At 33.4% G+C, this 16,156-nt stretch overlaps 2 protein-coding genes across 4 annotated transcripts; one reads left to right on the top strand and one right to left on the bottom strand.

Moving 5' to 3' along the window:
• Positions 1 to 416: 416 nt before the first annotated feature.
• On the bottom strand, positions 417 to 5,600 carry LOC122607536. 3 transcript variants are annotated; one of them, XM_043780527.1, is made up of 9 exons: positions 5,389 to 5,600; positions 3,756 to 3,836; positions 3,429 to 3,635; positions 3,078 to 3,200; positions 2,936 to 2,993; positions 2,367 to 2,440; positions 1,088 to 1,176; positions 688 to 800; positions 417 to 611 (listed from the first exon to the last, which is right to left on the bottom strand). In XM_043780527.1, the coding sequence occupies exons 1-8, from the start codon at positions 5,476 to 5,478 to the stop codon at positions 731 to 733; spliced, it is 792 nt and encodes a 263-aa protein (XP_043636462.1). In that variant the 5' UTR covers positions 5,479 to 5,600; the 3' UTR covers positions 417 to 611; positions 688 to 730. The 3 variants fall into 3 exon arrangements, with proteins under 3 accessions (XP_043636462.1, XP_043636463.1, XP_043636461.1); XM_043780528.1 differs by having other exon boundaries at positions 3,426 to 3,635; positions 3,756 to 3,830; XM_043780526.1 differs by having other exon boundaries at positions 3,426 to 3,635; positions 5,389 to 5,598.
• Positions 5,601 to 6,990: 1,390 nt separating this feature from the next.
• On the top strand, positions 6,991 to 13,975 carry LOC122606964 (elongator complex protein 3). The gene is made up of 9 exons (XM_043779869.1): positions 6,991 to 7,563; positions 9,184 to 9,253; positions 9,349 to 9,521; positions 9,708 to 9,882; positions 10,159 to 10,325; positions 10,752 to 10,971; positions 11,076 to 11,180; positions 11,909 to 12,061; positions 13,606 to 13,975. Exons 1-9 carry the CDS (start codon positions 7,085 to 7,087, stop codon positions 13,762 to 13,764), a joined length of 1,701 nt encoding a protein of 566 aa, XP_043635804.1. The 5' UTR covers positions 6,991 to 7,084; the 3' UTR covers positions 13,765 to 13,975.
• Positions 13,976 to 16,156: the final 2,181 nt, after the last annotated feature.

Here is a 16,156-nt window from a genome sequence, read left to right as displayed (position 1 = left end):
TTGATAAAAACGCAACTCAAGTGTGGCTAACGTGAACCCAACAAAAGGCAGCCGTTGCGACCCATTTACTTGTATATTGGTAGCTTTTTATCTTTAACAGGTAAAAATTCGTCCAAAGCATTGCATAAAACATCTGGTATCGTTAAATTATACCGCTAGTTACAAAGCTCCAGTAAGGTATCGAGAGGGCTATCACATACATATAGTTATATTTGAAGTTGAAACCACATAACAATTTTAGTCAACACCCAAACAATTCATTAAAATTAGAGTAGATTGCATGAATGGTCCCTGTGGTCCAATTTTCTGGGAGTATAAGAAATGTTTCCAGAAAGTTGAAATGGCTGCAACTGCTTGCAATGACCATACAATAATTTGACATTCTAGTTAGTGCTAATACAAGTTCTCAGATAAAAGACGTCCAAAAGTGGAGTTCATCAGCTCTCTAATAATAATGTATGATACAAATCTTCAGACTTTGACAAACTCACCCATGGATTATATTACATGAAAAGAATGTGTCAGAAGATAAATTATACAATGGCCTGTGAAAAAAATTGGCACTCCATGCTCCCAATCTTATATGGTGCCGTATAATTCACAAGCTTCACCTAAAAAATCAAAACAACTTTACAAAGTTGGACTTACTTGCATTGAATTTGAAGATACAAAATATGTCATACATACCTCAATGAACTCTTCTACTGAGTAATGTCTCAAGACTTGCCAACTAATATGGCTTTTTCTTTAGACTTGGTTTAGAGATGCGCCTTAGTATCTGCGTACCCTTTCTCAGTTCTCTGCAACATTAAAATAAGTTGTGATGTAGTTCCAACAATAAATTAATTATAAGGGGGGTGGTAATATAAGGTTGTTAGGTACCCAAGCTTACGTATGGAACACTCACATATTAGTTTTTTAATCCATAGAGTTCATAGGGGCCCAAGCATTTATTCATTAAGCAAAAAATTTTAAAAAACTAGTATGTGAGGGGTTCCACACCTAAGCTTAGGTGTCGGACAGCCTCATATTCACTTTTCCCTAATTATTATTAGTAGTAAACGATACTGGAGTAATGATGTGGCACCTTTGGTACACATATACTATGAGATAGAAGACAGGGAGCAGCACCAGAATCATTACTGATATAATCAAGAAGAATCTGTTGGTATGCTTCTGCAAAGAGTTAGCGTAAGTCATCAGTTACACCAATAACAATAAGGGCATCAAATAGGTACAAACATTTTACTGAAGTTGGGAAGATATTTGCAGAGACTTGTAGCGAAAGGATTCTATGCTTTGAAGAAGTGTTTGGAATTGCATTTTGAAACGTATTATCTGACTAACTTTTTTTTAAAAGACTGATTATCTGATTAATAAATTTTGAAGTCGTGAAATCAGTTTTAATTGTGCAGATTATCTGACATTACTTCTGATTATATGATTATTATGTCGAATAATCAGTTTCATACCTGTTGTACCAAACTGAAAATCAATATATACAACAAAGTTACCTATTAGTTAGTTGATTTGTCACATCTAGAACACTTACACAACTTGTAATAGCTTCAAATAGAAGAAGCACATTTAAAGACTATCTCCTTCAGACTGTTTATTGCAGCTAATTATCTATTTCAATAGGAACATCCAAACCATCCCTAAATAATGCGGTAACGTAATACTTGTAATAGATTATTTGCCAACGAAAGGAGTAGACTATGTTTATTAGATCTGTATGGCAACCAACAGTCCAAAATATATGTGATATAAGAATTGAAAATTAGCAGTTATAAGGGGAGCAGATCTAACAGTCGGTATTGGTATTAAAAGCAAACTCAATGTGGGAATCATATTAAACAATTATATCTAGCATTCTAGCGCTTCATGACATACTATGACACCATACAAGTGGCTAGAGGTAGCAAAATGGGAAAATCAAGTAACAAATCGAAATGTGCCCCTTTCTAGTAATGGTGAAAATGAACCGGACGAGTTGACCTGAGAACTCTTTTTGATTAAAGGTCTCCTACAAAGGATTATGCTTTATTATATATTATCATTGCAATAGCTGAATAACAAATTAGATTTAAAATAACATTAGCTGGAAAGCTGTATGCAGCAAAAACAGACTTTGGACAAATGTTAATCGTTCCATGTATTGACCACTTGACCCAATTCTGTTATCGTTTAAACCCGTTAGAGATAAGACACACCCAAACTGAATTATATATAAGTAAATAGGTCGAGATTTCCACCTATAACATTGAGATGCGCTCAATCTGAATTTATTTGGAATTCAAGTATCTAACCTTGGTAGATCTAGTCAGTTAACCAATACAAAAAAAGTAGTTATGAGTGAAGCTTACCCTGCCTCCCCTGCCAAAAGGCTTGATTTTGCGTGAACAAGAGTGGGCATCACAGAATTGGTGCAAAAATAGTTCTGCAAAAAAATCATAATTTATTACATCACCAGCAATGTACATGGTAAAAACATCATGTAGATCCATTGGGAGTGGCAATTTAGGCAGGTTTGATGAAAAATAAAAACAATTTCAGGTTAAACCTGATCATGTTAAGCACATTTTGTAAAATGTTGTGTCAGTTGGGGGGATCACGCTAATGCTCTTTCCAATTTTTGCAAAAAAAGAACAATTAATGAGTTAAATAATACTATTAATGAGTTTCATAATAATTACAGCACAATTCTGTTAGAATATAATAATGATATATATACTCGAATGTAACGATTAGGAGGTTGCAGGCACTGAAATAGACTTTAGGGACGAGGGACCTTTCAACTCATTTGACCAGTTCCGTTTTAACCAATATTTTTAATTAGGCCAGGCTGAGATAATTGACAGCCAAGTCAGTTCATTCATAAGTTTAATGGGTCAAAAGTGCAGCCTCTAAGATCCAAATAAACATCAAAAGTTACCATGAAGTCGGCTTGCTGATGGACCCTGACGAATAGGAAAACAGGTGTCTGCAAGGCTCTGCATTAAAAATTTAAAACTAGTATTATTATGCTAGAACTTTTTTTGTAATGAACATCTAAAAAAGTTTTCTTGTAAACAAACCTCACATATGTGACGGTTTCTTGCTGCAGCTGCCGGGTTGCACTTTGTTTTTGGAACATTGGAATTCGCTACATAATCACAGTGCAATGCTCCACACAAATTCGACAAGCAATTGCTGTGACTCTGAATTTTAAATAAGATATCTATCTCAGAATACAATAAATCTAGTGTAAAAAACAACTTTTAGCGAGTCCGCGGAGACTACAAATAATTACCACGGAGATAATATTTTGTCAAATCGTAAAATATAAAATGCAGAATTTAAAAAAAGCATGGCAGTCTGGACTACAGATAGCTTAAATTGGAAGTCATAATATATAATAATAACTGTAAATAGAACACACATACAACATTTAAAAGATTGTAATGCCTGTTGTCAAAATGTTGATCAAGAAATTTCTCAGCTCGAAAGATTTTTTTGCAGTATCCACAGCGCCATTCATTCACGTCCGGATGAATTTTGTGCTCCTCTTGCTCCCTGAATATGTCATTGCCAGGATGAAGCTTACAATTATGTGGCAACTGATAATTTTCTTGTTCAACAAACGGAGTCAAATACTGCACGTACAAGGGTATATTATTTCCTTACTGATTTATTAAAACCAGTGTTTAATCGAGAGAATTATATAGAGTAATAAAAATAGCAGATGCCAGCCAAAATCTGGCAAACATCAATACCTCCTCAATAATCTTATTTGCAGCCCTGCTTCTTTCTCTTGAACAATGAACCTCATGAGCATGTTCTACTGAATCCTGGAGCTAAAATATTCACATCAACTTAGTAGGAAAGGTAAAGTTGCAATCAACATTTGTAAACCAATGATACAAGAAAAAAACTTTAGGAACTCTTGCCATTATGCAACTACCTTATGACATTAAAGTTTCTCATACGGCAAAAATTGCACTTATACAACATTTACAAAGAGTACACTACTGACAACAAAAGCCAAATTTAAAGTACAGCAAAATAGATCATCCCATTGAGTATCACCTATTAAGCAATTCAAGGACACTTAATACTTCATTTGAGCTCAATGGTAGAACATCTAACAAGTACAGTAGCATGATTGGTTCTTCCAAAGATTGAAACTTAATGTATAATGATTTTTAACATGCAATTTGTTTTTCGTTGCATATATGTGGCTGTGTATGCCACTTACTTTCTGGAACACAAAATTTACTAAACCTACTTGTCTCTACCGTAGCAACACACATACCAAAAATAAATACTTTCATCTTCAAAATGGTCAAAGCTAATATCTTAAACGTAGTTTTCACACAAATTCCAGTGGATAGTTTGTGAGATGCAGTAATGCAAAATCTTGATCATACACTCACTTAGTCACATACCGATTAAGATTTACTATTTACTGGCATACGGAAGCCTCAAACTTGTAACAAAATACTTGCTCGCATATCCTAAACCAAAAGAACACCTATACATCATACAACAAATTTATGTAAGAAAATTCACCTTTAATCAAATACAGAGTGATGATGATCATTGTCTGTGACCGATCTTTAAAAATTAGTCTTAAATGGGAAAAATAAGCTTTTTAGAAGACTACTAGGTGTCTGGATTTGCTTGCTTTCGCTTATCGGCTTATTGAAATTTAAAAAAAAAAAAAAAAAAACAATAAGCTCGTTTATTAAAAAGCAAAGAGCTTTACACTCCAAAAGCTTCTAAAAAGCCCCTGTCACCCAGCCTATATCACATCTTTACAAGCTAGTCTTAATTGGGAAATATAAACTTTTCAAAATTTATACTGGGAGTTTCAATTAGCTTATTTTCTGAGCCGATCAGCTTACGAATAAGCTCATTTTTTCTAAAAGCCGAAAGCTTTAAGCTCCGAACAAGCCTTTAACAAAAACATGCACCTATATCACATATTTACAAGCTAGATCATAAAAGGTTTTAAATTTGCTATAAAAAAACACTTTTCAAATTCTTTATAGAATTCATTTTTATATTACAAAAATAACATAAAAGTCTAAAACTTAATCTGATTGACACATATTTGATCTTCAGTAACATAAAAGTCTAAAACTTCTATAAATCTAGAAGTTCACAACTTGCAGAAAATCACACAATCTGACTTCAGATATGAATATTCAAACTTTTAAAAAAACAATTTAATAAATTTACATTTTTTTCACACAAATATACATTTAGCTATATCTACATATCATAATTTATCATAATACCTCTGTATATATATACTCCATATAAATAAACAATTGGAATAATAAATTCTATAAATTTAATTTAAATATAATTAGAGGAAACAAATAAAATAAAATAAAATCATACCTGAGTAGTTGCAAAGACTTGAATAATCGATTGTAATGAAATTAATACTACAATCGTTAATTTACATGCCCTAGTTTTCGGTCTCGCCATCTTCAAATGAACTTTATTATAAAAAATTTTACTTTAATGGAATTTGGCATGTTTAAATTGGAAGGTTAATGTATATATTAGAGACTTGAAGGGTCAAAGTGAAAAGTTTATGTTTATCCTTGTTCAGTTATTTACGATCTCAATTCTCAAGGACCTCAAGTCCCGACGGTCCTGTCCCAATTTTGGTATTCAGAAGTAGTACCGAGCCCCAAGTGGGACTGAAATGAGAAGTGATATCGTACCATCTTTTTTGATAAATTTACCTTAATTTATAGCTTACACAGACCGTATAAATTGTTAATACAGTAGTTTGATAAATATATTAAAAAGAATGATGCGATTATCACTGCCCGATCGAAATGGTAAAGATTTTTGAAGGTTTTCTGGGCTGAGATCAAGACAAGACCACGTCGAGAATTAGAAATTTTGCAAAAATTATGGGATCTTTTGGTCTCGTCCCAGTCATCCCGATCCCGCAATGCGGAAAACCATAAAAATCGAAAAACTGAACCGAAAAAATGAAAAAACCATAAAACCCGAAAAAACCCGAACCGAAAAAAATGAAAACCGAGAAAATCATGGTTTTCGGTTTTGATTTTCTAAAAACCGAATGTTATGGTTTGGTTTTGGTTTCATATGAAAAAACGAACCATAAAAACCGAACCGAACCGAACCAAAAATATATATTGTTTATTTATTTTGTATTCATCTCATTTTATACTCATTCTCATTAGATATGTTAATATATTTGATTTTGTTAGTATACAAAACAATATTAATTATATGTGTTATGTGAAACTAAGCAACAAGATCGTTTCAGTTTAATCAATTGCATATTGAAACAACACGTGAAATATATAAATAGTTATATACGAAGGTTATTTGAAATAAATATTTAAAGTTTGTTCAACTTATGTTATGGATTTATCGTCATTGTTGTATTGTGTTTGTTACTGATATTGTTTGAATAAGTTATCGATGTTGTATCATAATCATAGGGTATAAACTTTAAACATTTTTAGCTCATGTTAGCTTAAACCCATAAGTGGTTAAAAACCAATTAAAACTGAACCGAAAAAGACTCAAACCGAAAAAACCGAAAATCAATGATTTTAGATTATAAAAACCAAATTATAATGGTTCGGTTTTTGATTTTAGTTAAAAACTGATTCAAACCGAACCGTACTCACCTCTATCCCACATTATAAGAGGACGAGACCAATACCACATTTAATGGATGGCTTATATAACGTATGTTAAGGGTCAGGATGAAAAGAGTTGACGGGGTAAATTGTTTTGAACGAAAACTGAAATTAATTAAACGTTGGGATGAAAACTGCAAGTCAAGTTTTGGATGAAACCGAAATTCATTAATCGTAGGGATAAAACCCGCGAGTGGAGGTACATGATAATGGCGATTTGTGTAATTAACTCCAATTGCAAGGTATAGTATGGCCACTTCAGAAAAAAGATAACCCATACTTCTGTTTACACACACAAAGTCACGAACGGTAACGCATCAACAAATCTTCACTTCTCTGAGTCAAAAAGACGTTAAAAAGAAAAAAAAAAAGTCAAAACCCTCAAACCTTCCCAAATCTCCACTATGGCGACGGCGGCAGCAGCGGTCCCAACTGACGGCAGAAAGCTTCCACGGCCAGGCCGCGGCGGCGTAATATCATCCGGATTAACAGAAGAAGAATCACGAGTTCGCGCCATAACAGAAATCGTAAACAACATGATAAATCTCTCACACAACAACGAAACTGTAGATTTAAACGCTTTAAAATCCGCCGCGTGTAGGAAATACGGACTCTCACGCGCTCCGAAATTAGTGGAAATGATTGCGGCGTTACCGGATAGTGAGAGGGAAGTTTTGTTGCCGAAACTGAGAGCAAAACCAGTCCGAACAGCGTCCGGAATTGCGGTTGTTGCGGTTATGTCGAAACCGCATAGGTGTCCGCATATTGCGACTACAGGGAATATATGTGTGTATTGCCCAGGTGGACCTGATTCGGATTTTGAGTATAGTACTCAGAGTTATACTGGTTATGAACCGACTAGTATGCGCGCCATTCGTGCTCGGTAAAATTGTGATTATTTTGTTTCGATTTTAGTATTTTTATCGTTTGCGGTATGTTAATGTATTAGAAACCCTAGTTCATTGTTAGGTTAGTGGAGTGAAGCCGGTTTTGATAACGTGGCAATATATATAGCTAATATGTTAGGGAATTTGTTTAATACATTCAAGAACAGACTAGGCTATTCGTGCTCAGTAAAATTTGATTTTTAGTTTTTGGATATGTTGTTTCGATTTTAGTGCGTTTATAGGTATGTAGAGGTATAGGAAGCCCTAGTTTATACTTTTACAGGTACATTTAGTTTTTTTTCCAAAATGCATTGAACTTTAGTTGAATGTTTGTTGTATGTATTGACCTTGTGTGACTGACTGACTGCTAAGTTAGTGACGTGATGCCGGTTGTAATGACGTGACAACTTATATAGCTGACATGTTAGGAAAAACATACGGGTTACCTGATGAAGAGGTGAGGATACGTACAATAGTAATAAGTGAAAGTTAGAGGGATGTACCTATGCTAGAATTTCTGTGAATTGTAATACATGTAAAAATGCATGATCTAAAATTGAAATGGAGGAATGTTTAGAACTTATGTGATGCTAGCAAGATAGGGATGTTGTGTAGTGGATAATTATTCCATCACTTTTACTGTATATTCAGCGTAAAATAAATCCAGATTGATACCGGTTTTGAAAAGTTGTGCTAAATTGATGAGAATTAATCATATGCCTAAAACGGAGATTGAGACATGTTTCATAATGAAAGGTTGGTTTTACGGAGAAAGAAAATGCTTATTCCAAATGTCAAGTATTGAATGAATTAGTCATATTTATAGGTTCATTTTTTAGGCCATATGTGTTATTACATAATATTCACTATATACCCTCATCTTTTTATAGTTTGAATAACCCATGTATAGGAAACTGCAGGCTACCTTGAGTTTAGCTAGGTGAGTGTGGGTTTGTTAATTTAGTATTTGCCACTAATACCTTTTTTTTGTAAATTTCAAATTTAGTATTTTTGAAGCTGCAAGCTGCTGTTTGGATTTGTATAAGTTACTTTGTTGTAGAATATAATTGAATGGAGACTTCTTTGAAACATCATATATCTTTACTGTATTTTAAACTTATAAAGCATTATTTGGCCTTAGTTTTGATATAGGTGGTCCAATACTGTTTTAGGCATATTCATATTATCTAGGTTGCACAATACTATTTTGATCATCTGCATTTAAATTCAGTCATCTAATACTCTCTGATTATGACCCAATTATGAGTAGTAAGTTAAGGGATTAATTGTCAATATAAGCCGATTGTATAAGGAAAGGAAGGAGTTGGAGTCGTCAGTTTGGCTATGAGATTGGGAGAAAAATCAGTTTAGATTCACTTTAAGCCTTAATAATAGGGAGAGGTGATAGGGGATAAGTATCCACTTCATTTTATGGTTATTTTCTTTAGTATTCCAAACCGAGCATTTTTCTCTTTAGTATCTTTTTTGTTATACGATATAAGCACTTAACTTTGTGACTTCGCTATTAAGCCTTCAAATGCTCAAATTTTGGAGATAATTTCTCTGTTAAATTTATGACATGTATTGATTATTTCATTTATTATTTACTTTCGCAGATATAATCCGTATGTCCAAGCCAGGAGCAGAATTGACCAGTTAAAGCGATTGGGGCATAGTGTAGATAAGGTTTGCAACAGTTGCATGTATGTCTAATATTCTTTTGGGTTGTCTTAATGATTGTGATTATTGTTGATAGAGACTTGCTCATGTGGTTAATTTAGGTTGAGTTCATCTTGATGGGTGGCACCTTTATGTCATTGCCGGCTGAATACAGGGATTACTTTATAAGGAATCTTCATGATGCTTTGTCAGGGCATACTTCTGCAAATGTTGAAGAGGCGGTTGCCTATTCTGAGCATGGCGCAACCAAATGTATTGGGATGACTATTGAGACGTAAGTTGCTTAACTTGCCAGAAATTTCATATCACATTGTAGGCAAACAAATCACTGCCAAATCTCTTCTAGCTGGTTTCTTATAAGCATTTAATTAACGTTATGATTTGGAAAGATATGATTCTTGATTAAATTTTTGGTATCAAAGGTCTGTTTTTAACATCAATGCTCTTTTGTTTCTTTTAGGAGGCCAGATTACTGTCTTGGGCCTCATTTGCGACAAATGCTTTCCTATGGTTGCACAAGATTAGAAATTGGAGTTCAGAGCACGTATGAGGATGTTGCTCGTGACACAAATAGAGGGCACACGGTAGCAGCTGTTGCTGATTGCTTCTCGTTGGCAAAAGATGCTGGTTTTAAGGTGATCCTTTTTCCAATATATGCTATTGCATTCTTCTTAAAGTATCAGAAAGACTCTACGTTACTTTGCTTAAACTTTATTAGTTTGTCGAATAATAATACCTTCTTTTGAATTATTTTTTTCTTTTTCCAATTAGTAGAAAAATTGAATGACCTCATCAACTGTGGTCAATGTATGTCAACCTTTCTTTTTAGTTATATGTAGGTTTTGATGATCATTAGATACTTGGACTTTGTTCTTTGCTTACTTTATCAGACTTTCTAATTGTTGCACTAGGTGGTTGCTCATATGATGCCTGATCTTCCAAATGTTGGCGTCGAGAGGGATATGGAAAGTTTTAAGGAGTTCTTTGAGAGTCCTTGCTTTAGAGCTGATGGGCTTAAGATTTATCCAACACTTGTTATTCGTGGGACAGGTCTTTATGAGCTCTGGAAAACTGGCAGGTATTGTGTTTTACTCTTGGAAGCACAACATTTGGTCATGTTCAAGTAATTAGCACCAATATTAATTATTGTGTGGTCAATATTGACCAATTTACCTACGAGTTGTTTGATCCAGGTTGCGTTTTATATTGAGCTTTACTAATGTGTCAAACCAAAAGCCCAAAAGTCTACTTTAAGGTGTAAAACCTCTTAAGCTGTCTCATGAGCTTCATATTTTTATTTATTACAATCGTAACATACTAGTTTTTTGCCATAAATAAAAGATGGACAAAAAAGTGTGTGTGGGTCGACGCAACTCGTCTTTGCGCTGTCCTAATAATTACCCATTCTTCCTGTTAAATCCATTATCCTGCTCTCCTTAAGGGTACATCTTGTCACTTCTAGCCAATATGATTGTATATCTACCGAAATTTTATTGATTTGCAGATATAGAAATTATCCTCCAGAGCAGCTTGTAGACATAGTAGCTCGAATCCTGGCCATGGTGCCCCCCTGGACACGTGTTTACAGGGTTCAGAGGGATATCCCCATGCCTCTGGTTACATCTGGAGTTGAAAAAGGAAATCTTCGAGAGCTTGCTTTAGCCCGTATGGATGATCTGGGTTTGAAATGCAGGGATGTTCGTACACGTGAAGCTGGAATTCAAGTAAGCAGCAGACATATGTGATTGCACATTACCATTTCTGTAACATTTATCATCTACTATTGATTGAATTCACATAGAATTCCGTTATACTATATTGAATTTAGGATATTCACCACAAGATTAGACCAGATGAGGTTCAACTTGTTCGACGAGATTATACTGCCAATGAGGGATGGGAAACTTTTCTTTCATATGAAGACACAAGACAGGTAAATAGAACAGCTTTTTCCTTTTCTTTTTTCTCTCATTATGAACTTTATCCACAATGCCATATTGAATAATGAATACATGGAAAGCTACCATGATGCTTTGAGGTGGGTTTTATATTTCCTTTTTATTATTGTTACTATTATATTTTTGTTATAGATGTGCTTAATGTGGAACCACTTGTGCTTGGATGCTTGTTCAAGTTCCTTTACATATAAAATCATTTTTTCTAATTTCTGAAATGTTAGTCTTTTTATGATTATTCCATCCATTTGTTATTTTTATGGTTTACAAATTTGTTCCATTTTTTATTAAAGTAATACAAATTTTTTTTTTGAACGGCAATAACTCCTACTCCTACTCCTACTCCTAAACTAACTTGAATGCCTTGGATCATTGGATGAAACCTAGGACTTGATTTTGAAGAATTTACCATCTACATTAAGGAGGTTTTTGTTGTTCAATTTCATATATATCTTATTATCTATTGATTTACTAGTATTGGCCCATGCATGATTTGTATCCCAAGGTCAACCTTTCACCTTTGGGAATGACTTTTATACAAAAGTGTGGTTTTGAGTAATGCCTTTACTGCTTCTATTGGTTTAAATAAAGTAGGCAGTTGACAGTGAGTGTTTAACTTTGTGGTTTTTTGGTTTCAATCCCTGGCTGAATCCATTTGTGCTTTTATTCTCGACTCAGTTTAAAAGCTTGTCATTTATGGATGCAGGATATTCTTGTTGGATTACTGCGACTGAGAAGATGTGGGAAGAACGTTACATGCCCAGAACTTGTTGGAAAATGCTCCATTGTTCGTGAACTCCATGTTTACGGAACTGCTGTTCCAGTACATGGCCGTGATGCTGATAAACTGCAGCATCAGGTACTCCTAATTCTGATAACTATAAATTCCTTTGGCAAAATTTTCATTGTACTGAAAGCAACTCGCTTACACAATAACTCTTCTTAGTTGTACAAAGCACATTTGGTGCTTGTGATGTTCTTTAGAGATCCGGGCTAGTCAATCAGGTTGGGTAACATACTAACATGTCAAAACAGGTCCCGATTTAAATGGGTCATTTGTAGATAAACAGCTTTTTGACTATTCTAAATGCTTTTTATGTGTGATTAATGCATTAATTATGACTACGGAACAATAATATTACTGATCTAATCTAAACTTGAAATAGGAACTATTTAGGATTTGTCTGAGTTATATATAGAGCTAGTGTGACTTTCAGGGTTGTGAAAATCACTAATTTAAATCAGATCGGTCCAGGGACCTTGGAGAGGGTATTTAGATTTTTATTTTTATTTTTGGTATATAAGACTAATAAAAGTTTGAATTCTATGTATGAAAATAATAAATGATAGTTATTAGTACTCTAAAACAATATTGTATATTCAATACCAAGTTTCAAAACTTAAACAGCGTGTAAAATAACTTTATATCACATAAAGTTATTTCTAGGAATCTACCTGAAATGTTTGTTGGATTACCCTGAGGGTCAGGTACCCTTTTTCTTGGAGGACTCATGCATTGAAGATGTTTGTTCAGTTAATCTATTTGACATGTTTCCCATTGGCCAATACTAGTATTCTTTATTAGACATGTATGACTCGTTTGACATAAAAGACAACCACCCCATTATATATGTGTGTGTATATATATATATATATATTATACTAAAGGAATAGTACATGAATAGTAACCATATCATGTGACCCAATAGGAGGAAGACATGTAGCGTTTTTTTTTAAATTTTTTAATCTTATGTTTTTTTGCTCTCTTGTCTATATTAATAACAAAGGGAATGAACTCGTTTCGTTTTCTGGTTTCAATAGTTTCTTATGGATTTGTTTTTTTAACATTTGTTGTGATTTTTTTTCTACACACTAAACACATGTATCTGATATAACAAACTTTTACACATGGTTATCGTATTGCCTTTAGGTATACATATATTTTATATGACAAACTTTAACCAACATGTTTTATTTTATTTTATTTTATTTTATTTTTGTAAATTAAATATGTCTTTGATATGAGAAACTTTTAAGCATGGTTATAGTATTTACCTAGATACATAATCTGCTTGTTTGGTTTTATTTTATATTGCAGACTTTTTACCTGGTCACATTCTCTTTTGTTTTTTGTTGCAGTATACGAGTATTTGTTTTTTATTGGAAAATTTTAAACGATCTTCGTATGAGATTTTTTGATTTATAAATAGTATAACGGAACCGCTTCTATAACAAACGCAAACAAGATAATTGAAGCCCCGTAACGCCGCGCTATTAAACCATCTGGTCAACAATTAATGGGTCAAAATGACTTCTACCTGAAATGTAACGATTGCTTTTTTGTTGATAATATTTATAGCTTGCCAATGATAAGTTTGTTTTATGTTCTGTTGGATCTGGCAGGGATATGGTACACTTCTTATGGAGGAGGCAGAGCGGATAGCCCGTGGGGAACACAGGTCGACAAAGATTGCTGTTATATCGGGTGTTGGAACACGACATTACTACAGGAAATTGGGTTACGAGCTTGAAGGTCCTTATATGATGAAGCACCTTGTATAACAAGTTCCAGTTCTGTATGATATTTAGTAGATGGGTGGAACTGTTAAGCCACTTCTCCTTTTGCTTATATAGTGCATTTTTGTTAGCTTAAAGCTCTAATTTAGACTGCAATGTCAGCTGTCTGTGCTGCTTAATGTATTCGAAATCTTGAAGGTGCATGTATAATTACTCATTTGAATGACTTGTTTGGCCGTTGCTGCACTTCCGTCCATTTGCCATCTCAAGTTTGTGTCGTGTGAGTTTGATAAAATAAAAAAGAAAAACAATCTACGTATTATAACCCGTAGAGTGTTTCTTGTAGACTTCAACTTTATCTAAAAAAGAAATTGAAGCAAATATATCCTCAATAATTTTGTATGCATTCCTATTTCTTCAGAACAATTGCGTTTTAGATTTAGCAGGAAAACATGTCAAATGAAGAAAGCTCATCAATGATTTATTTAAAACACATAAATCGAAAGCTATCTGGATCATACTTCATCATAACTTTTTCGTAAGTAGATGGGTAATCGCACGATGTGGCTAAGACAATATACAACGTGCGAGACGTTATGACTACATTAATTGTAAATCAAACAACGTGCGAGAATGTTATGATTACATTAATTTGAAATTAAACGCTTTCTCTAAACCATAATATTAAATGCTTATATTTATCTTTAAAATAGATAATATTCTACACTTGCGTCGTCATCCTATTTTCTTGCTTTATTTATTTGATTTTTTTATAACATGAATTTAATCGATTAGTCTGTTCTGTTTCTTCTATTTTTTACTAATCGGTGTACCAACACCTTAATGATTTAGAGATAATAACGTTAATCTTTAGTCCTACTCAATGGAGGCTATTTCGCCCCATCTATTGACAAAGCCTTCAGACTTACATACCTGGTCACTCTAGCGAGGTTGCTAGGCTCAACCCTATTAAGTCATGGTCTTGAACACTAAACCCTAAATTCATACCCCCATAATTCTATAAATAGAAGAGAAAGACATAAAACAAAATTATCTTCTCTCTTCCTCCCTTAACACTCTCATTCACTCTCTAAGTTACTTCGACTAGTGGCATAAACACGTTAGATTTGCCACCAATTGGGAATCACCACCCAAAGTAGTAACAACACTATCATCCCCATTACACCTTTATCAACATATTGCGTTTTAACATTTTGAACTCTGAAAGTTTTGTTTTTTAATTCAGGCTCTACTTGTTTATTACTTAGTAGTACATTTTAATTGAAGTCTATTGAAAAATTATTGTCTAATTTAATATTTTATTTTAGTATAATAAATATTATTTAATGAACTGAGTTTTAAAATAAAAGAAAAAATTATAAAAAAAAAAGGAAAATGAGTAATTCTTCCAACCAATCTTCCTAAAAATCATTCTAACTATTTGATTATGACACTTAGTGAAATCAAAATAAAAATGAGTGGATTACACTTGTCTTAATTTAAGGTTCTTGGAAGGATTATAAGGTTATTTATTAAGAGAATTTATCATTTCTCAAAAAGAAAAGATGGGGAGAAATAGGTAGGTATTCCTTACAAGTGAGAATAATGATGGTAACCGGGGAGAAACAAGCATACCATCCACCCTAAAAAAGCTTTCATGTCTCAGCAATAGATCACAAATGAGAATCCTAATCTATAAGCACTAAGCACAAAGACCTTCCTGTAAGTTTTTGACCTGTTTCTTCTTTTAAATCTCCAATATTGTGTAAATTCTAAATTTAGAATCGGATGTTATAAAACAATCGCATATATGATACGTATAATATATTCGATTTTTCTTGACTTTGTATAGATAAACTTAAATAGCCATTAGTATTATCAGAAAATGTCTTTGATTTTGTATAGATAAACTAATGCACACCATGGTTTGAAGTTTTGTGCAAGCTCAGATCCTGTGAAAAAAAAATATATATATATATATAAATTTATTAAAGTAGAGACATATATACACTAAAGTAGAGACAAAGATTCTTCTGCTTCTTTTTAAATATTAGTAAGCTGTTGTCCTCACATTTCGATGGCAGTCTCCTTAGGAAACCCAGTTAGAAACTGATCACATGTAATTATAGGGATGACAACGGGACGGGTATGGTCCAGGTTTTGCTATTCCTAGATCCGGACCCGATTAAAAATTCCCGCCCCAAACCCCGACCTGGACCCGATGGGTCCCTGTTTATTTACTAATCGTCGGATAATGGGTTTTTCCACGAGTAAACAGGAACCAGTATTATTATAGTTATTTTGTATATGATAGAAACTGAAAAGGAAAAATTAAAAATTGAATTTAATACCCTTGTAAACAACGACAGCTAAAGGAATCCAATAACTTGATGGCCTTTTTTGAAATACTTATTTACTGTAAAACGACATTAGTATA

This window comes from Erigeron canadensis, chromosome 7 (genome assembly GCF_010389155.1).
Source record: "Erigeron canadensis isolate Cc75 chromosome 7, C_canadensis_v1, whole genome shotgun sequence".
NCBI classification, from domain to species: Eukaryota; Viridiplantae; Streptophyta; class Magnoliopsida; order Asterales; family Asteraceae; genus Erigeron; species Erigeron canadensis.
This window is presented reverse-complemented; position numbering and strand designations above follow the sequence as displayed.

What these genes read in the sequence shown, in the direction of transcription:
- LOC122606964 (XM_043779869.1), top strand. Translation starts at nt 7,085, where the DNA reads ATGGCGACGGCGGCAGCAGCGGTCCCAACTGACGGCAGAAAGCTTCCA. An exon ending in ATTGGGATGACTATTGAGAC is followed by an intron (nt 9,522 to 9,707) that starts GTAAGTTGCTTA and finishes TGTTTCTTTTAG; the next exon opens with GAGGCCAGATTACTGTCTTG. An exon ending in GAGCTCTGGAAAACTGGCAG is followed by an intron (nt 10,326 to 10,751) that starts GTATTGTGTTTT and finishes ATTGATTTGCAG; the next exon opens with ATATAGAAATTATCCTCCAG.
- LOC122607536 (XM_043780526.1), bottom strand. Translation starts at nt 5,478, where the DNA reads ATGGCGAGACCGAAAACTAGGGCATGTAAATTAACGATTGTAGTATTA. An exon ending in CAAATAAGATTATTGAGGAG is followed by an intron (nt 3,636 to 3,755) that starts GTATTGATGTTT and finishes TTGTACGTGCAG; the next exon opens with TATTTGACTCCGTTTGTTGA. An exon ending in ATAGTATATGTGTACCAAAG is followed by an intron (nt 801 to 1,087) that starts GTGCCACATCAT and finishes TTAATGTTGCAG; the next exon opens with AGAACTGAGAAAGGGTACGC.